General features: G+C 35.1%; 1 protein-coding gene across 1 annotated transcript in view; it reads right to left on the bottom strand.

The window, feature by feature from the left end:
* The window catches only part of LOC128994922 (major facilitator superfamily domain-containing protein 6), a 47,910-nt gene extending 27,621 nt beyond the window's left edge, over positions 1-20,289 (bottom strand). The window contains exons 1-4 of the mRNA XM_054419756.1: positions 20,112-20,289; positions 12,722-12,839; positions 3,985-4,123; positions 3,300-3,510 (exon numbers count right to left, since the gene is read on the bottom strand). Of these exons, the coding sequence (XP_054275731.1) occupies positions 3,300-3,510; positions 3,985-4,123; positions 12,722-12,782 (411 nt within the window). The 5' untranslated portion in view covers positions 12,783-12,839; positions 20,112-20,289. The remainder of the gene's footprint in view (positions 1-3,299; positions 3,511-3,984; positions 4,124-12,721; positions 12,840-20,111) is intronic.
* Positions 20,290-23,334: the final 3,045 nt, after the last annotated feature.

The raw sequence follows: 23,334 nt of genomic DNA on the forward strand, positions 1-23,334 counted from the left end.
TATAATCAAGGAAGAAAAGAGAACCCTTTCAAGATTGGACAACTTGTTTTTTGCTTAGCCCATCCCCTTAGTTCAGCAGTGGAGAAACGTGCTGGAAAACTGTGCTATAGGTGGACTGGACCTCTAAGAATTTCTAAATTTTTGTCACCTGTTACTGCTATGCTGGTCGACCCCACTACCGAAGAGAAGTTTAGGAAGGCTCATATTTCACATTTAAAGCCCTACACCGGGGATGCGATGTTTGATTCAGGAAGTGAAAGTAAATAAGAATAGTGTGTCTTAGGACTGATCACCCTCAAGACTACGTTCTCTCTGAAGTTTTCTACATCTCTCTCTATTCTATACAAACATCTATCAGCGCTGATAACCCCAGTTCACCTATTCTGGAAAACATTATGAAACTTCAGTTATCACTTGTTACCTGTTTGAAAATTTTGAGCCTGATGTCTCCTTTGGGGTGGGAGGTTGAGCCGTGTCAGTCGGCTCAGTTTGAGAAAGGAGAGTATTTCTTATAGTACATATTGCGGCAGAAGCTCTGTACGCCGACGCTCGCCAAAGGCCGTGGGCGAGTCCACTTTGTCTTTACTCCCCTTCTTCTCCGATTTGCTTGGAGACGTTCTCTCTCTTTGAAATCGTCCACCAAGATTGACGTTCCAAATTTTACCGGCACTATGGAGACTCAAGAAAGAAGATTTTCCAAGTTCATTTTGTTCGACCTTCATAAAATGCAATTTTAAATTTGTTTTTGACACCAAGCCAGGTATGTCAAATCATTGTATTAGATTAATTGTCCGTTTTTTCATTTTTAAACTTAGCCATTTTTTCCCTCAAACATTTTGTCTGTTCTTGAAAGCGTTCACAAGAGATTTGTCCTTTTTCTCTATATTTGTGTAAAATGATGTTTATAAGGTCTTTTAAAGTTGTTTAAATTGTTTAACTTGTTTTGTCAAATGTTTAAAATTGTAGTTGTCAAAAATTTTGTGCTTAAAGTTAGTTTTTGTCTGGTCACAGACAGGAAAATTTCATGTTGGTGTTCAGGACACACGTGTTCGACTTTGGTAAATTTGTTGTTTTTAATTATTTGTGTTGTTCTGAGTCGTCATTTGTTTGTGTTTACAGGTTTTCCAAACTAAAGTAAAGTGAAAGAGTTAGTTTTTCCTTTTAACAAAATCCACAGGCTAGGCCTAGGCTGGAAATTGTATTAGTATTAGTAACAGAAAACTGAATGAAAATATGTATTGTTTTGTTAAGCCAAGAAAAGCAATAGAGATTATTTGTTTAACCATGACTAACAGAGATTTAAAATTTTACTTAAAGTGTTATGTAAATTTAGCTCTGCCGTAAACTCCCGAAAGACCAAGTCTATATTCCTTGAAAGGGTTAGGTTTGATAATATTCTGAAATACTGATTATTTTCAACTTTTAAGTAGGCCTGTGTAATTTTAAAGGGCTCCTGTACTGGACCGACAGCAGCGGACACATCATGCCTCCTGATCCTGACCTAGTTCGGAGCAAGACGAGGGCTTCGCCCCCGGACTAAACCAGGCCTAACCACAACCAACTCGCAGCGGAAGGACTTCACCCAGAAACATTCTACGAGAACTTTGGCCTTCTTCACCTCTACAAACCAGGTGCTATCTACTCCATGTTATCATTATTATTCCAACGTTTGCATTCAGCCTACCTTCAAGAACAGTTCATTTATATCAAGTTTTTCCCCAATTTAAAGTTTTACCGTTTCAATTTCTTAAACTCTGTAGCCTAGCAAATTTGAGCTTAGTGTTTCCCTAACTAGGCCTACTTCTTATTTCTGGACTAAACTACAGACTAATAATCCCCTTGTGTTTTACTGTTTCAAATTAAATGTTTTTATTTCGCTATCGCTGCGAGTTGAGTTGTGGAACTGGAACTAACAAAAGTCAACAAGAATACATTATTTATATCACGGGTCTACGAGTTTTTTTTTTAAAAGCTACAAGAATTCATGTATTTAGTAGGGTGTCACATTTCCTTGTTATTTCATTATTTTGTGTATGTACCATGTTATGTTAGTAATAGGCTAAAAATTTCTGTTCTAACGGGGAAACTTTCGGCCCAATTGTTCTAAATTTCATTTCGGTTCACGCCAGTACTAAATTCTTCCCCACAATTTTTGCCATTTAAAAAAATTCTATTTCTTACTGTTTAAATTAAAATTCTATTCTGATGTTAGTGTATATTTGTGTATAATTGTCTTATGTTGCTATTTAAATATTTTCATGTCAATGTTGAGTGTAATTTTGAACTGTAAGGTTGTTCGAACGTTTCTCTTTAAACGCAACTTGTTATTGATATTTTGGTCAAATACTATTTTTAAATGATTTCATTGTAAGGTCATTTCAATTCAACGTCTGTTTTATGTAATATTTTCAATTTCTTGCCTTTTAAGATTCATATTTTTAAATTTATCATTGTCCTAAACCTTTTCCGAGTAGGCCTAACCTAACTTAAAGTAAGGATTTTCTTCTAGTTACCAGCTTGGTCCTTAAACTTAAACTTGAACTTCAACTTTTGGTAAAGTTTATATATACATAAATGTTTTAAATGTTTTGGTAAATGATTTAGGCCTAACACTGGTATTGATTTACATTCTAAGCCTTGTACCAATTTGTATATATTATTTCGCTGTTGTTTAAGGGCGCATATTTGTTAATATTTTTAATTGAGTTGGTAATAAAAGATGTTAATCACTTTTCAGTTGTATTTTTTGAACACCTGCAGATCTCTCATGAGCACAGAATCTTGGTAAAAGTTCCACGTACCATTTTGGGGTCTGGGAACTCAGTCATGTTTCAATATATACAAATTTGAACAAATAGTGTTTTTGGCCTCTGGGGACATCAAAATTAAAAAGTAAATCGGTCCCGGGCCTAGGTCTTACCATGAGACATACTCATAAGTGACCTACCATAGCTACTTTCCTATACGGAAATTCGCTATAGCAGAAACAACTTAAAAAATCAGGCGTCAGAGTCTAAAAATTCTGTTTTATTAACTACACAAATTGTTTCTGGTATAGGAAATTGTTCAATATCCTCTCCAGACAGTATTATCTTTGTTTTTGTTTTCACAACTACATTTTATTTGACCATTTTTTTGATATTGGTTAAATCATTTTTCATGATTTTGAAATTTTTTAGTCCAATGGAGAAACTTATGCATAATTCATCCTTTTTTCATGGTCACAAGAATTCATATATAATTCAAGCTTTTCAAGGTTTCCATGGCCGATGGAAGCCCTGAAGTAGTAACACACATACCTTGCACATGATGGTAGCGTTGTTAGCTCCATCGGCCACCAATCTGTCTACAATGCATCCGTCAGTCCCGCAAATTTTAAGGTTGGACTCCTCGGCACAATGTAGCTCAACGTCTACTTGTGATGGGAGCGGCGGCACAAACATCAGTGGGAAGAAACTGACGATTGTCAATGCAAGGAAACCCAAGAACAGGAATTTCTGGCACTTAAACCTGTCAAAACCCTTTGGTGAGTATAGGCCTTAGTTCTGCTTATTCCAACTTTACCTGAACAATATACAATGTAACAATTATTGATTATTTACTGTTTGAATGCGGTACAGTAAACCGCTTTAAAGATTTACGTACTAACCATTACCAAAATTAATTACAACTTAACCTGAAAACTAATATGTATGCTAAGGGTTAAAGTTAAAACAGAATAGGTAGTACCTTCTAAAATAAAACTTATTTACTTCATAGAAGATTTGTTTTGAAAGCTCTCAGTTCTTACATTGATTGATACAAGAGATAACATCAGAGGTATAAACAATCTTTAATACGCATGAGAGGCATTTAAGGGTGCCAATCTTGTTTACAGCAGACACCTACAGTTAGTTGGAAGTCAGTTGCTACATCTAAGAAGTGTATTATAAACCTTAAAAAATATTTTTGTTAACTATAAGTTTATTCAACCAATGAACTAACCTGTCAGCAATGGCACCCATGGTGGGTTTGACGATCATTCCCATAATTGGTAACACTGTGAAGAGGGAACCAACGACCACGGAGGAGAACCCTAGCTGCTTGGCCAGTGTGGGAATGAACGGAACAATAGGTGACGTTCCTGCAACAAGGGCTCTACATCAATACATTTGGATACTGAAGTAAACATCCTCCAGCAGTAGCCAATCTTATATTCAAGTAGAACAGTTGAATAAGCCTCTCACAGATCGTGCTCCTGTCAAAGTTATTTTTTTTAGTGTTTGGCACTATGATAGGCTACCTGATGAAAAAAATGCAATAGTTCACGCAACGTGTGCTTTAAATTTAGCTTGGTTAACACGTTCTGTGTATTCAACAAAGAAATACATAATTGTAATCAGCACAATCTGTCAGTGTTCCAGTTCAACTGCATTTTCATTTTAAAACTTAAATGGGAATTGGATGTCCCCTTCTGTCAATAATCAAATTAGCAGTGTCAAAGTGATAAAAACTATGAATATAGTGATAAAAACTATGAATATGAACATTGTAACAGATTATTTTCCAACTGGGGAGCCTTTTTTAATCCTGTTTATTAGGACCCATCTGAGCACAGATTAAGAAACAATGTGGCGTTGATCCGTTGGTCAGGTGATAGAAAACTTTACCCCTGACGTCACCCTAAGCTAATTACTGTTGCCAATGCCTTGGTGTGCCCCATAAAATAAGTCACTAGTCATTTGAAGGAAATCAATCAATCAATCAATCGTTGAGATGGGGACGCCACCTAGGTGCGTATTTTCATAAGAATAACACGGGGATTTTAAATAAAAAATTGTTTAATTATCTCCATAACCGTTTTACATACAACAATGCTTCAATATTCAAAATCATTTCTTTTTTTATGCTCTACAAAATGGTTTGGAAAGAAATTATAAATTTTTTTTGCAAAAAATTAGAAAAACCAATTTTTACCCCATAAACCCCCGTTCCAATAGTCCGATCATGCTGGTTCATGAACTTGTTCAAATAAACGTAGGTTTACACGTTTGTACCAAATTTCATTGAAATCGGATGATTTTTGCTCGCGTTATCACACTAACGGATACACACGGAGGGTGTTTTTGGCCTCTGGGGACCTCAAAACAAAAAAGTAAATCTGTCCCCGGGGTCTAGGTCTTACCATGAGATCTACGGTAATACCTTATTCTCTATATGGGAAATTCGCTAAAATTTAATTAAATTAATCGATAAGATTATAAGTATACTTTATTTTCAAGTTTTCGGTAAAACTGAAAACTGAAACAACAAATTAAACCCAGCAAACAACTTTTTCAGTTAATTATTACTTGAAGGCGTTGATGAATCAAAAATATATTTAATTGTCTGAGCTTAACTTCCTGTAGATAGTAAGATAGTATCCCTATCATCAATTTAAATTACTGGAATTTTGTTGATTTGGATATCTTTGTTCAGTAATCTTTGGTTCTAAGATTTTGTTTAGGGCCTAAGTCACTTTTAACGACCTGATCAGTTAATGACTTGAAATGAATATAGGCTAAGACCATCTTAAAATCTTACAAGTATAAATAAAGATGCCAAAATAAGACCAAAATGATTTGCATAGTTAAAAACTTCCGTTTGATTAATCATACATTTGTTGGTAAAGACTAAATATCAAATTATTTTCTTCACTGAAATTATTATTTTGTGGGTTTTTAAGTATAAATCAATAAGTAGAAATACAAATAGGTACATTTTTTTGTATTTCCACTCACACCACCAAATTTGAGAAAAACGTAGGCCAATCACAGCCAAAAAATGTCTAAAAATTGTCAATCTACTAATAATTAGCAATTTGAGCCCAGTCGGTTCATTAGTTTTTGAGATTACCTCACAAACACACACACACACAGACACCACCTCTTCTTTATAATAGTACTAGCAGAGTACCCGTCCTTCGTACGGGGTTGGCATATAAGTATCAAATGCTTATAGCAGTTATGAGTGAGGACATGGTTTAAGAAATTTCGGTTCTTTTTCGGTTTTAGGTTGGAGCTCGTTCGCTGCGCTCACTTTCCTTCAGGTTAGCTCGTTCGCTACGCTCACTTGCCTTCAGGTTAGCTCGTTCGCTACGCTCACTCGCCTCCAGGTTGAAGTTCGTTCGCTACGCTCACTCACCTTTTGCTGTTGTCATAAATGTAAAAGAAATAATAGTGCTAGTGCTGCACCCTGTTGGTAATCCTTGTAACTTTAATGCTATTGAACGTCACAGAACAGAACCAACTTGTTTAATTGAAACAGCTGTTAAGATTCAATAATTTCATTTCTCATAAGGTTAACATGGGAAACTCCAGAGCCACTGGGGCGGAGCCCAAAAGGATTTTTGGGATAAAAATATGCCTATATGTTAATCGGGAATGTGAGCTATCATCATGCCAAATTTCAGCCCGATCCGAAACAGTAGACGTTTTACATAACACATCATCCTTCGAGTGATAATTCAAAGATAAATATTCTGTTCCTGACTTTAAAAAGTTAAATACAACAGTTTCGATCTCTTTTGCCCAGTAAAAAATTTAAATACCGGTACCGTACCTACTCAATCTTATTTGCAGCACTTTTTGAGAACACAACAGCATTACTCACATCTTTTTTTAAGATACAACTTCAGATTTTTAGTTTTATGAACGATTTGACTAAGCAAATTAAGTCAGAATCATATGCATTATGATTTGAATACACTAGACGCTGCCCATCACATGGCTTCTTAATAAGCCAGGAATAATTTTATGAAATAATAAACTTCAATCTCAGTAAACTGATAAACGTACATGTATTGGTCTTCAAATAAAATTAAAAAAAAAATAGATATTTTCCTCACACAAATATTATCGAAAATGTTCAGCATCACAAGGAAGAGTCATCAACAAGTTATATTGACTAGGCCTATCTGATTCATACTTTGAAACTACACATCACAGCTACATGACAGATTGTTAGTAATTCCCCTTTTCAACTTAAAAGTCTAGATGTCATTCCAACATTTTACAGAAAGTGAAGTTAGCGTTCCAGAACCTTTATCAGAACTACTTGGTGCAGGTTAATTTAGATATCAAATCATTTACTGTGCCGATTTTAAATCTCAAGGTCCGCGTCAAGGCAACGGACAGGTCAGTCCAACCATGACGTAACGCGGATTGATATGAGAGCGAAGGACCCAAACTGGGCTGTGTGCAAAAGCACTCGGAGTTGCACCACTGTGAACGAAGGTCGCGTTTCCCTTGTGTAGGACAATTTTTATCATTATCTTATTCGTACGGTAGCTCGGAAATTCGCGTTCGGGTGAAAATTGTACGTGCATCAAAATGATCGCAATTCTCAAAATTTCACCGAATTGCAATTGGGGGTGTGTTTTATTAGTTTTAAGTCTAGACAGTTGAAATTGCCAGATAGATTGTTGCGTTCGTGAGGAAATTCGTTCATGAATTAAATCGATCGCAAATGTCAATTTCTGAAAAACCAATTAATTTAAGGGAAATGGTTATCTGTGATATAGGATTAAATGTTATGTTCTATGTAAAGGTCTATTTCTACAATCATCATTATAATTAATTATTGCATTTTGTATTTCATATTTTATAATATTTTTGAACAGTTAGAACACTAAGGAAAAACAAAGCATCGTTCTCGGTTGAAGGCTAGGAAGTTACAAGGGTTACAAGGATAGACTCCTATTAAATTCAGTAAAAATCAATTTTAAATAAACAATCAAATAATCGACTCAGAAGTCCATTGGCCCCATTGCACTGTGCAGAAGTGTATATTTCACAAACCTACAGAATATTCCCTGGTTTCATTAGTCAGCTGGCCAGTTGTTAATAAAAGGAATACCTTGAGGAGTCTGGTAATCCAAAATCCCAAAATATTAACCCATTCACTTATGATTTTTTTTTTACCCGCCTAGGCCAAAACAAACGAATTTGTTGTGGCTAGTTTCATTCATTTCTGATTTAATTTTTTTTCAGGCAACATTTACTATTTATATGCAAGATATTATTATTTTCTTATTCAAAATTAAATGTAGATTCAAAATATATAAATATTTCCCAAAAATATATAACTATAATTTTTTATTATACCATATAAAAATAAAATTAAAAAATTAAAAAATTAAAAAAAACTTTTTTATTGGTAATTTTTAGCTACATAGGGCTCATATATGTTTTGGAACTAGTCTATAATACTGTATGACACTTATAAAAACTCACCAAATGTCAAGCAAAGTTCATTTTGGTGTGGTATGCCTTGAAACACTCTGGCATGTGAAGTGCGACAAGGCAGAGCTCACACTCCCATCGGCTGTCACTGCGCTTTCCCTGGGCACTACACACCTTACATCTTCTTGAAGGTGTTTGTTTGACTTCATTTGGAGGAATAGGCCTAGGAAAATGTCCCCAAGTTGCTGCCTGGAGCCTCAGAGGTGTTTCTGAGTTGGATGATCGTCCTCTTCGATTGTACGGTGGCAGTTGTCGCGACTCAAACATTTGCTTGACAAACCTCTCCTTGAACTCACTAAACCCCAATTTTTTTCTGGTTAATTTTTTGAACACTACATAAGAGTTAAAAAGGCCAATGTCCATTATGTAAAAGAAGATCTTCTTGTATCCCTTAGCATACCTCCTCATACTAGGAAACGACGCTAATTGCTGATCCTCGCGGTCAATTCCACCCATTGAACGATTATAGTAGATCACTGGTTCTGGCTTTGTTATAATTTCTTGGGTAACTCTGTCTTTCTTGCCAGTTGATCTTTTGTCAGCTTTTTGATGAAAGGTAGACAAAATGCAAACTTGCTTCTTGTCCTGCCACCTTACTGCTAACATATCGTGGCTATAGGCTGTCTCGTAGTCGCCCAACTTAAGTTTACCCTCTTTGAAGCTCTCTGGCATGTTTGATCTCCACCAGTTAGCTGTTCCAATTACATTGAAACCTATTTGCTTAAGTCTATAGAAGAGAAGAGGTGAGGAGTACCAATTATCAATTGTCAGAGTATGTCCTTTTCCTGCCAAATCTTTTGTCATTTCAACGACTATCGCCTCACTCGTTAACAGCTTTTCCTCCTGTGTAGAATCCCCACTTCCTTCTTCAACCGGTACATTTTCTTTGACTTCAGCTCCAGTATAGATCTTAAATTTAGAACAATAACCACTTCCAGATTCACAACACTTGTAAAACTTTATGCCAAATCTGGCTCTCTTCTTGGGATTAAATTGGACATAGCCCAACCTCCCTCGGAACTTCATAAGACTCTCATCGACAGCTATGTTTTCATCAGGTATGTACAGATGGGAAAACTTCCTGTTCATGTACTCAATAACGTACCTTAACTTCCACAGTTTATCATTCACAGGTTTCCTATTATTGTCTGTAAGGTGGAAAAATGTGGACAGTAGCAAAAAACGGCGGAATGGCATCACTTTACGAAAAAAAGGGGTCTCAGTTACAGCATTAGGCGACCAGTATGATTGTATGGTTCTTTTTTTTACAAGCGACATAAGGACACACAGTGTATAAAAACAAGCCATCTCATCTGCAGTTGTGTCAAACCATTCTGAGTATATAGTTTTTCCTACCCCGCCTGCTTCGTTCTTTTTCTTAATTGTTTCTTTGGCATAATTATTAGTCTCTATTGCAACATGTTGCCAAAAGTCATTATCAAGAAACGCATTGAAAACATCTAATTCAGAGGGAGCTGAGCCTAAACTTCTAGCCAAACTTGCTCTAACACCAGGACAACCAGTAAAAGGGATTTTATTTATTATATTACTTTCTATGGTACTGGTCCACTGCCAACCCTCCTTTTTCTTCTTTTTTGGTGGAGCTGTATCGTTACTAGTTTGAGTTTTGGACCTTTTAGTAGGCTTAGATGGTTGTGAAATAGCTTTTTTTCCTATAGGCCTACCTCTTCCTCTAGACCTGCCCCTAACAGGTTTACTTTTAGGCCTAGGGTCAGGAAAGCTAGGGTCGTCAGCTTCCTCACTCGGTGTATGTGAGAGGGCAGGCACGATTGAAGATGCATGCTGGTCAAATAATTCAGGCCTAATAGGCAAATCTGAATCAGATTGGACATTTGGAGGGGTCATAGGCCTATGCCTGCCACTATCTATATCATTTATAGGCCTAGAGTCAGGGAAACCAGGGTCGTCAGCTTCCTCACTCGGTGTAGGCGAGAGAGAAGGCGCGCTCATAGTACCGCGGTATAACCGATCAAGAAACTGGACTGATTTAGGCAATTCTTCATCACGTGATGGAGAAGATACATGCTGATCAAATATTTCAGGCCTACTAGACAAATCTGAATTATATTGGACAGTAAGGGCATCTGGAGGGGTCATAGGCCTAGCATAGCTGCAAGAAGGCTGTTCAAGCAACAACTGGTCACTTTCTAATGGCCTAGGCCTAACACAATTAGTATTATGTTCTGGGGAAACTGTGGTCTCATAATCAATAGGCGTATTAGACTTATTACTCACTTGAATTCTGCTCCCTTCCAAATCATCATCATCACTCCAACCACTCTCCTCAAACAAGTCACAATCACTGTCACTGTCACAATCCCCTATAAGTTTTATGATGTCACTTTCATCTAACTCTTTTCCACATTCATCCACGAATACCAAGTTATTTTGAAGACTCATCGTATTATACAAAAGCTTTTCAATTGAATAATATAGTAAAACAAGATACTGTAGCTCAATCTTTATCACGACGAAGTGAAACACGACATGATAGGCCTAATAACTCAGTCATTATAACGACGAAAAAGTAAAATACTGATAAAAACTAACACTAAGTAAATTCTATAACTTATTTTATAAGATAACTACACTTTTCAATAAAATAATAAAGTAAAACAAGGCTCTAACACAATGTTTACATCGTCGAAGTAAACACAACAACGTATCAGCTGTGAAACCAGTGTAGACGTCGTCAGCTGCTAAGTTGCACCATTTCAACTTCAGTTTTTTTTCCGATTGGACTGGACTGAGATGACGAAAATATAACCAAAAGAAAGCCTGGAAATCATAGAACAAGAAGCATATGCGATCTATTGGATTTCTGGGGAACTAACTCGGCACAAACAGGTTTTAATAGCGGACGGCGATTCGCCGTCGCTTCACACAATGGCTAACGGGAGCGCGACGGCGGATCGCCGTCGTTGTAAGCGAAGGGGTTAAATATTGTTCTTTCTCAGTTCCCGAGACATTGCATTGCTTGAAGCGACGATCACAGAGTCAAAAGTTCACAAACAATATTCTCCATTTGATATCACCATTGTATCCTTGTGTGTCAAAAAGTGTAAATGCATCCAATTTTTATTGTATGATATGGCTTACCACATTGGTTAAAATACATTATTGTTACAAAACATTATCTTTTCATTTGCCTGTGTCTAGTTCATATTTTTAACACCAAATTGGTGAAATTTAAGAATAATCGGCTTAACCGAACAAAGTTTTACATAAAACCTTGGTAATCATATTTTTATAAAATATCTTTGAATACAAATAGATTTTTCAACCAGTAGGCTATATTTCAATCTTTATAGTTTGCAATATTTTAACTTTTACAGAATTATCAATTCATATTAAAATCATTCACCAGTTAAATACGTTTCTTTCAAAAAGTATTAAACAAGCATATTTATTAGGCAATAAGAAGTGATAGTATTAAGCTCAACAAGGTGTTTGAAGGAGGACATCTGCCTGATCTCTCACAGTCCCCCAATGGACTTCTGAGGTAACTCAAATTGCACGGGCCCACACTCATAACATCTTTTATTCCACTGTGCGGCTCTGTGTGATTGCATGTCCTCATAAGTCTAATTAAAAATAAATTAAATTCATTCAAACCCCACCAGGGGGCAACTTTTTGTGTTTTCTCACCTTTATGGAATAATAAATTATATTCCATAGAGGTGTGAATAATTTTTATTTGAAGAGATGAAATAAGTAATAAGTAGCCTAAAAGTAATTTTTCTTTTTTTTTTTTTACAAAACAAAGATACCATTATAAATCTGAGACAAGGTATTAGCTTTACGATAAAACTGTGGCAATGTTTTATTACATTTGTGGGTTTGTGAACATACTCATTGTTGAAAGAGGCTTATCAAACCATTGGACAACTAAGTTCCCCAATCGTAGCGGGATGATGGTTTCAATACGTTTCTTCGTAAGAATAACGATATCTGTTCTGCTCAAAGGCAAGCGAGGACCATAATCAGCCATCCAGGCATAGGTTCATTTCAACACTGACTGACAATTACTTGTAATGTACACTTTGAAATATTATTTCTCAAAATTGTCCCTGAAAAATTACAGATCTTTCCCTAAATATACTCAAAAATTCTTTCTCAGAGAATCTCCTGAAAATTCCAACACAGATTCTAAGGCATGGCCGCCATTTTCGGGGAAAATTACAATCATTTTTGAATTCAGGACATTATTTAGCATAAGAATAATAAAAAAATAATATAATTTCAGCGAGACGTGGGTGATCAATATAATTAGGCCTACCCAAAACTTATTTTCTTATTCAGAAATGACCAATGGACGTAGGTTATAGGCCTACAATAAAAATAAAATACTAATTTCAGGTGAGGTCCAGAGGTTGATATAATTATGTACCAGATATGAAGATGTGTGTATTTATAAGTTATCATAGATTTTAAGTTACCTGCATTAAAAAAGAAGTAGTGTGCCTTCATTGGCAACAATTCCATGTTGATTAGTTTCATTTTGCAGCAGATAATGGATGACAAGCTCAAGAAGGATAAGTTGAATTCACGTCATTCCTGCAATACAAGATGTCAGTTTAAGTGATTTTTGCTATAATAAGAGTTAGCCTATAACTAAAGTCTTTTAAATTCATCAATCTTGAATCTTTACTCAGTAATCTACCTTAATACTTTTTAAAAAGGTTTCATAGGCTACAGTACCTTGAACCTATTTTCACAATCTACGTAAATAACATTTTGTAATGACTAAGAACAGGCTACTTAAGGTAAGAAAAGGGTAAATCTTACCCAAAGTACCGGTAAGCCTATGCTTTTAATTAAAATAAAGATTTATCATAGGCTCTATTTTTAAGTTAGTAAATGAATGTTTAGGTAGGCCTAAGTCGATGATTACCTCACTAAAATGCCAACAATCCCAAAAAATTACACAGAGGATACGCGTCCGGTAACCGGGCATGGATTAGGCGTCCGGCAGTGACGTCACCGATTGTGGGGGCCCGGAACGCCATTTTCACAACGATACGATGTACAGCCATCGGTGTTCGTGGTGTAGTGGATAGAGTGCTCGGCTGATATGCAAGAGGTCACTGGTTCGAATCCAATCGGTAATTTTTACTTTTTTTCAAAGATTTTGCTTTGAATGCCATTTCTTCTAACTGTATGTAGGCCTACATCTTTTGATAGAATTTTTGGCATTTATAATTTTATTTTTTAAACAGAATTTAACCTTCATTCAATTTTTTCATTAAGTATCAGCAAGTTTGGTTGGTTAGGTTAGGTTATGGCAGTAACTACCAGACGCCTAATTCACGTCCAGTTACCGGACGGGTGTATCCTCTGTGAAAAAATGTAAGGGTAAGTTACCTACAGTTTCTTAACTGGGCTATGCTTAATATCGATTGAAACTATCGAATTTAACCCTCGGGCCATTCCATGTCAAGTCATCCAGGGGTTGTAACCCACTAGTCACAGATTTTCATGAAAATTTGTACACATAATTTAGACATTTAGATAGGATAAAATCCAAAATTTCAGTTCATTATGTCAAACGGTTTCAGAGATATGGCTATTTGAAGTTTTGAGCGAATTTAGTTTCCGAGGTCCAATTTGACGCTAAGGGAGCGTGCATGTATTCTCGTCTTTCTATGTAGAATGGACAATTTTTAAGCTAGAGGCCTCAAATTTGACTCATATATCCAAAATTTAATGCAGAATCATATAATACAATTGAAATGATAACTATTACCTACTATAACCCAAAAAAAATTCCTAAATACAAATAATTTGATTTTTCCGAAATCGGAACATTGAGTTACAAAAGGTTTCATAACAAAAATCTCTCTCCAGATAAACCTATAAAACTATATATCACTGGAAAGAGCATAAATTTATCTTTCAAATGGTATAATAACATGAGTGGGGTTTTGAGTATTAACATTGTTATCACACGTGAAAGTCAAAAATTAAATTTGATTAAGCTAAACATTTTATTTGATGCCGAATATGTATGATGAACTTAAATAATACAAAAGGTTCATCAATTTAATATATGTTTGTAAAAATGACTAGAAATCTAAAAATATGAAACAAAATATTAGGTCCTTAAGTTGTTATTTTTGCATGAATTAAATTTTTACTTATAAAAAGCCGTAACTAAATCGTCCTATATCCTACATTACTTTTACCTAAATAAAGGCTTATTATATAGCTTTAAAAGCAATTACAATTACATTTTATGCAAAATTTATAAGTTTACGACTCTCAATAACAAATAAAAAATATGTATTATTAATTTTTATAGATTAAACTTCAATATTAAATTATGTGTTGAAAAAATAAAAATAAAATTTTATGACATATTTAATACGGTAGGCCTACACAATCAGTGTTTGTAACCAGAGTTTATACCAGTGAATGTGACCAGTGTCTGTATGTGTTGGTGTGTTGTGTTTAAAATTATCTTTCAAATGTTATAAAAATAAGAGTGGGGTTTGGAGTATTAACATTTTTATTACACGTCAAAGTCAAAAGAAAACAACTTGATTGAAACGTAAAACAAAACCAAATACAGCCTATTTTTGTGGTAAATTTTTTGTAATTTTTTTGTAAACTCTTGGTCAATATCTTCGTCACTATCATGAAATGTAGAATTTTCTTCATTTTTTGAACCAGTGTTTACAACATTCAATTTCTACAATTGCTGCACAAAAGCTTTCCTGGCACTAAAGTTATGTCTTTAAGTACTTTAACTTCTTTTGCCTTCTCTAAAGAAATTGCTCTTAAATCTTTGTCAAGGATACCACACGTTTTTTAAATGGGTCACAGCATGATTTTTTTTTTATTTTAAAAAGTAACAAAAATTATGAGAACAAATTGAATCGTTTTTATTATATTGATTATTTGTGTGCTACCTTATGTTTCTAGTTCTTCATTTGAAAGATTTTCAAAAATAGGCCTAAAATGAACATTATTTTCTTGTGTTAAAGTAAAATTTTCACAAGGAGAGTCTGACAGTTTACATACTGTACAGATCAAATTAGTTCTCACTTGACTTGGTGCAGCAATACTCTCCATGATAAACATTTTTCAACGTTTAACCGGCAATGGGGTGAAGAAGTATATGGGACTGTTCACATATGCACGGCATGTGTTGTGGTCAGTTAAATCACTTGCCCGGCTGCCGTGTATAAGTCGAGGGATGCCGGGTACCCCCTCGGCGAAGGCCGGCTGCCGGTGTCAGGTAAACAAGCCGGCTGGAGTAGTGGGTGTAGCGGCCCAATGTGACTGTTCACATATAACCGGTCACCTGCCGTCTGTCAGGTGCACCGAGTAAACTTTTAGTTCAGTTGTTTGTAGTTATTTTAAGAGTATTACTTTTGGTTAGGCCTATTTGTTCCCAAAGTTTTGGTCATGTCGGAAATAGACATTGAACTACTTGTTAATTTAGTTTAAGAGCAGAATTGAATTAAATTGAATTTTTACTCAATTTTATTATTTTTTTTTTTTTATTACACAACATTGAATTAAATTTTACTCAAATTCAAATTGAATGAAATAGAAAAAAAATAATCCAAATATAAATACAGTTTCAATAAAAGTAATTTTGAAGTATCATTGCAATTGCTCCATTTCTATCCCTACGACACACAAGTTTCACAAGCTGGAGTACAACTGCCAGAGTGCCGGTGTCGGCGTAACGTGAAAGGTGCACCCATGCCAGTGCCGGTTAGAAGTCGGTTTAACGGCATGCCGGATAGATGTGAAACAAGCCTTTCATGTTTAGACTTGAATGTTTCATGTTTCATATCATCACAGGAGTGACAAACACACCAACACACACAGACACTGGTCACATTCACTGGTATAAACTCTGGTTACAAACATTGATTGTGTATTAAATATGTCATAAAATTTTATTTTTATTTTTTTAACATATAATTTAATATTGAAGTTTAACCTATAAAAATTAATAATGCATATTTTTTTATTTGTTATCGAGAGTGGTAAACTTATAAATTTTGCATAAAATGTAATTATAATTGCTTGTAAAGCAATAATTAGCCTTTATTTAGGTAAAAGTAATGTAGGATATAGAACGATTTAGTTAGGGCTTTTTATAAGTAAACATTTAATTCATACAAAAATAACAACTTAAGGACCCAATATTTTGTTTCATATTTTTAGATTTCTAGTCATTTGTACAAACATATATTAAATTGATGAAGCTTTTGTATTATATAAGTTCATCATACATATTCGGCATCAAATAAAATGTTTAGCTTAATCAAATTTAATTTTTGACTTTCACGTGTGATAACAATGTTAATACTCAAAACCCCACTCATGTTATTATACCATTTGAAAGATAATTTTATCCTCTTTCCAGTGATATATAGGTTTATCTGGAGAGAGATTTTTGTTATGAAACCTATTGTAACTCAATGTTCCGATTTCGGAAAAATCTAATTATTTGTATTTAGGAATTTTTTTTGGGTGATAATAGGTAATAGTTATCATTTCACATGTGTAATATGATTCTGCATTAAGTTTTGGATATATAAGTAAAATTTGAAGCCCATATCTTCAAAATTGTCCTTTTTACATAGAAAGACGAGAATATATGCATTTCAGTTTAGCGCAAAAATAAGCCTCGGAAACTGAATTTGTGTGAAACTTAAAATGGCCGTATCTCTGAAGCCCTTGGTAAGAATGAGATAAAATTTTGGATTTCTTCTTATCTATATGTATATATTATCCATGCAAAATTTTATTAAAATCAGAAAACCTTGGGTGACAAGTCTACTTTTGGCTGGATGATTTGGCGTGGAATGACCCCCTCCGAGTATTATTTGTCGCTGCAGCGACACATGTGTAGTGTTTTGTGTTGCTGCATCGACTCACAAACACTGTTTACAGCGAAGGCTCTATGACTGACAAAATCGGATTGAACCGGATCGAGTTAGGTATCGTTTTATTTGACAGATTCAGAGCTTTCTCCGAAGGTCTGTCTCTAAGCGCTTTTCATTTTAGTTCCAAAAATATTGTAGCAGACAGCTGACGTGCGTATTTGTAAACAGCTTGGTTAACCTCGGACCGATGACTGATTACGTTTATCATTGTTTTAGTGTTAAAAATCAAAAGTAGTGATTTACGTGGTGCATTATAAGAAGATTTAAGTGATTTTAAAGGGCTGGTTGATGATCCTGAAGAAGTACCTAGGTAGTAATATTGATGTAAATTATCAGCCAGATTCCTAGCTATGGTTAGGTTATGCATTCTTAGCTAAACGCTATGTACTGAAATCTGTTTTTTGCCCATAACTTATTTAAGTTATTAGCAAATCTACTTCCTTATATTATTATATATTTGTAATCCTCATAAAATTTAGAACAAAGTGGCTATTTTCAAATATTTATAGGCCTGTAATTTATACAATTTCATTGAGCGCAAACTTTTTTTTTTTTTAATTTTCAAAAATACCTATTTTTTTAGGCTACCTTAAAATATTTTTTGGAACAAATGTTCCTTAACTTATGTGTTATGTATAGTGATGGTCGGATCCGGATATCGTACTACCGGATCCAAGCTAGAACCGGCACCGGATCGGATCCAAAAAATTCCGGATCTTGGGCTGGATCCGGTTTTGATGGATCCGATTTTTTCAAATTTTTTACCGATTTTTTTCCTAACACAAAGCTGTCTGTATCACTGTACAAGTGTACAACCCCGATTTTTTTACCAACACAAAGCAGTCTGTATCACTGTACAACCCCGATTATATTTTCTAACACAAAGCTTTCTGTATCACTGTACAACCCCGATTTGTTTACTAACATAAAGCTGTCTGTATCACTGTACAACCCCGATTTTTTTACTAAAATAAAGCTGTCTGTATCACTGTACAACCCCGATTTGTTTACTGAAATAAAGCTGTCTGTATCACTGTAAGAGATCGATTTCCCCCCGATTTGTTTACTAACACAAAGCAGTTTGTATCTCTGTACAACCCCGATTTTTTTACCAACACAAAGCTGTCTGTATCACTGTACAACCCCGATTTTTTTACCAACACAAAGCAGTCTGTATCACTATACAACCCCGATTTCTTTTCTAACACAAAGCTGTCTGTATCCATGTACAAGACCGTTTAATTTTCCCCCAAGTGTTTGTCTCTTGATGCAAACAACTTATATGGCTAGGCCATGACTCAGTGTTTGTCTCTAGATGCAAATAACTTATATGGCTAGGCCATGTCTCGATGTTTGTCTCAGATGCAAATAACTTGTATGGCAAGGCCATGTCTCGATGTTTGTCTCAAATGCAAATAACTTATATGGCTAGGCCATGACTCAGTGTTTGTCTCTAGATGCAAATAACTTATATGGCAAGGCCATGCCTCGATGTTTGTCTCTAGATGCAAATAACTTGTATGGCAAGGCCATGTCTCGATGTTTGTCTCAGATGCAAATAACTTATATGGCTAGGCCATGTCTCGATGTTTGTCTCTAGATGCAAATAACTTATATGGCAAGGCCATGTCTCGATGTTTGTCTCTAGATGCAAATAACTTATATGGCTAGGCCATGTCTCGATGTTTTAGATGCAAATAACTTAACTGGCAAGGCCATGACTCAGTGATTGTCTCTTGATGCAAATAACTTATATGGCAAGGCCATGTCTCAGTGTATAAGATATATTAACCTTCAAACATTACCGATTTAATTTTAAACAGTATGATTTAAATTGGCATTCTGTTAATTACGTTTTTTTTAACCCGCCCTTATGACAGTGTGTATCTGGATCCGGATCCGAAGATCCGGATCCGAATTTTTCAAGATCCGGATCCGGATCCGGTACCGACATTTTCTTGGATCCGCCCATCACTAGTTATGTATAATATTGAAGCCCATGATTTTCCAAGCAAAATGGTATATAGAACAGTATAATTAACATTGTTTTCAAGCTTCTCAGATCCGTTTTAATAAAACCTTGCAATGAGCAAAAAATAGGCAGACATTAAGGCCAAAACAAGGGACACTCGGAGGGTTAAGAAATTGATTAATAATCGATAGCTTATTTTAAAATATATAAATATATAAAACGAAACTGTCATAAGAACCTAACCTAACTAACCAAACTTGCTGATGATGAAACAAATGCTTGAAGGTTTGGGTACACATCCATATCTGTTGGCACAAATAACCGAATGAAAATATTGATCGATATATTGAATTAAACAATCGAATAATCAATATTAAGTTTACTCAGTCGGTTGTTCGTGCCAACAGATATGGAAGTGTACCCAAAGGTTTACTAATTGAATCAATGGTTTCAATCGATAAGTTATTAAGTTAGCATAGCCTAGCCGAGTTAAGAAACTGTACCCCAATTGAAAAACTGTAAGTAACTTAACTGTTGAAAGTAACTTATAGGCCTACCAACGTTTTCCTTCAAAAAGAGTGAGTAAGTCTAGGCCTAGGCTTAATGGAGGATAGCTGATAGACAATAAATGAAAATAGGCTAATCAAAATGTGATATAAAAATAATGCCCAGCCGCAACAGACCGGCAGACTAAGTCAATTTTTATTAAGTTAGGGTTAGGTTTAGTCTGATTATATTTTTAAACAATTCCTTAAACATGTCAGCTTCCCTGTCATTAGGCACTTAAGGTCAATAGCCTATAAACTAAGTACCTAGGCCTAGGCTAGCTATTCACTTTTCACTAATAAATCCTAGAAATATTGGACCCAGTCTTTGGGGATAAGTAATCTAAACCAAAATATTTTGAGCTTTAAAAAATCAAAATAGTTCTAACTAAGGCTGCCTTACCTGTGGTTTATCACTTTCACTCAGTAACTTATAACCATCTCTTAAGTTAAAACATGATTTTTAAACAACCTAGGCCCCTAACCTACGTTCATTATTATTAGGCCTATTTTATATTTCAGAAAATTATTAAAGTGTTTGCTATATGCTTATCTTATCTGATGTTAAAAGTTAATAGAAAATAAAAGAATTCAATAAAACAAAGTGAACAACATAACATTAAACCAGAGTAGTCATGTAGTCATGTATGCAGTGTGTGGTGCGACCATTCGGATTCGATTCGACCATTGATTGATTGAGATTGAACATTGATTGGTTGATTCTGATTGAAGTCGCGTCTCGCGTCCGCGTCGCAAAGTATTGAAATGAAATTTAACATATGACAAATTATACAGTACAGACAGTAACCAGTAACCATTATCTTTTAATTCCACGGTTTAAGACCGTCGTGAAGTTAGCGGCTCTTTTCATCGGCGCTTTTTCGGTTTGTAATAGATGTGGGTTGGTACGCCTGCGGACGCCACAAACGTGTTTTGCAGGGATGTCGGAAACCCAAATCAATGAAAATACGATGCGAAATGATGTTTTTATATTTATATAATGTCAATAATACATTGATAAAACGTGTATACAAGTTAAAACTAATTAATTGACGTATTTTAAAAGGCATATTTGAGACCGTACTGTACATTATACGTAGCTAAGGCTTAACATAACGCGAACAATTAAAACTCCGAACATAAAAAGTGCATAATCTTTTTTCCCAAGCCCATCACATCAACTTTGAGCAATTCTAATGGTAATACACAATGTGTAGAATACTCAGTATACATATGATTGCGGCAGTCCAGTGAATTACGAAGTTATATGGCAAAATGTATATGGTTGATAGGAACTCGCATCAGGAAAAGTGCACAATCTTTTTCCTAAGCCCATCACATCAACTTTGAGGTATTCTAATGGTAATGTACAATATGTAGAATACTCAGTATAAATATGATTGAGGCAGTCCAGTAAATTACGAAGTTATATGGCAAAATGTATATGGTTGATAGGAACTCGCATCAGGAAAAGTGCACATTCTTTTTCCTGAGCCCATCACATCAACTTTGAGGTATTCTAATGGTAATATACAATGTTTAGAATAATCAGTATGAGTATTATTGCGGCAGTCCAGTAAATTACGAAGTTATATGGCAAAATGTATATGGTTGATAGGAACTCGCATCAGGAAAAGTGCACAATCTTTTTCCTAAGCCCATCACATCAACTTTGAGGCATTCTAATGCTAATATACAATGTGTAGAATACTCAGTATAAATATGATTGAGGCAGTCCAGTGAATTACGAAGCTATAAGGCAAAATCTATATGGTTGATAGGAATTTGCGTCAGGAAAAGTGCACAATCTTTTTCCTAAGTCCATCACATCAACTTTGAGGTATTCTAATGGTAATATACAATGTGTAGAATAGTCAGTATAAATATGATTGAGGCAGACCAGTAAATTACGAAGTTATCTGGCAAAATGTATATGGTTGACCTAACTATTCAATAATCATGCTCTAACCACACGATCACCGGCGATAGGATAGATTGCGTCAGGAAAAGTGCACAATCTTTTTCCTAAGTCCATCACATCAACTTTGAGGTATTCTAATGGTAATATACAATGTGTAGAATAGTCAGTATAAATATGATTGAGGCAGACCAGTAAATTACGAAGTTATCTGGCAAAATGTATATGGTTGACCTAACTATTCAATAATCATGCTCTAACCACACGATCACCGGCGATAGGATAGATGAATACCCATACATCTATCCTCTCGCCTGTGATCGTGTGGTTCATTGAGGTAAGTGAGTTTACTTTACTCAAGGAAGCCTTAAATGTCTAATGGTAGTCCATCATAATATTATTATGGTATAACGTCTTATTCGTCTGTTGTTTATAACATATTACCATAAACTAACAAACTTAGCGTAGGGAAAAAAGATTTAATTCAACCAAGGTCAGGGGCTTCATAAGGAAGTGTTGAAATTGAAAACGGCGCCACGCCCGGCTTGGAATTTCTCCCCGAGACTACAAAAAAAGTATGAAATACATGGGCTGACGGGGCCGTCTCACAGCTTTGATCTAGCGCTGACCGACATGGTTTCGCTCCCGTCCCTACTTTCTCTCCCTATAGTGTCACCGTGCGAACACCTGTTAACAACCAACCCTTAAGGAAAACCCGAGACAGCGGCATCTCTTTGACGTTCGTTGACCTTCGTAGCTGCTAGCCAAGAATTTACAACCCCAGACATATTTCGGCGTTTTCCAAAGACGACCTCCTTAGCTCTCAGTCCATCAGAAGAGGTCGGTAACAAGGTTATAAATATAAATTCACATTGATTTATTCGTCATTACAGTTTTTGCAATCATGACAAAATAATAGAATATTTGTCGGTTTTCCCAATTTGAATACATTTGTCCAGTCTCTGTACGATCAAACTCGTATTTAACTGTAATCAAATAAAAACAAAACTAATTCATTTATTTAAATTCAATCAAGTCGTTTTATTTAGGTTAGTGAACACCAACATCACTTCGTATATAAACCACGTTTAGGGCTCAGGATTCAGAATAGTAACTAATATATAAACTAACTTAAAAGGTTTTGACGAAAACAATGCCAACGTAACTTTTGCCGGTAGCAATAGGCTGCGTTTGGAAATATTGATATATATGGAATAAGTTACTGAAATATAATTCAATGAACTATGTGTAAACTTCAATATTGATACTACTGTATATGAAAAATCAAAATCAAGTAGTTGATCAAGAATTGAACTTATCTCAAAGTAGTTCAATACATCATAAACAACACGGTGACTGACCAATTTTATGTTTAATTTTTATTTTAATATCTTTTATTGGTAAGGACATATTTTGTATCCCATATCACTGGAAACGGGATACAAAATATATCCTTACCAATCATTACAAGCAATACATGCTTTTAAGGCGACAACATACGGTTCAATAACGAAATTGTTGTCTACCATTTTTGGGTGAAGGTTGAATGCTGCGATAGCACCCTAGCCAACGTTAGTGATCAATTCAGTGATTCAGTCACACACAATGGAACATTAGAACAAGAACACAACAGATCGCTCTGAAACGACCGTTGGATAATATTTTTAAATATTGCCATTGCCACTGACTGACTGATCTGGGCCGCGCT

The sequence above is a fragment of the Macrosteles quadrilineatus genome, unplaced genomic scaffold (genome assembly GCF_028750875.1).
Source record: "Macrosteles quadrilineatus isolate MER2022 unplaced genomic scaffold, UCM_ALF_1.0 Scaffold_5__1_contigs__length_97177068, whole genome shotgun sequence".
Lineage (NCBI taxonomy): Eukaryota > Metazoa > Arthropoda > Insecta > Hemiptera > Cicadellidae > Macrosteles > Macrosteles quadrilineatus.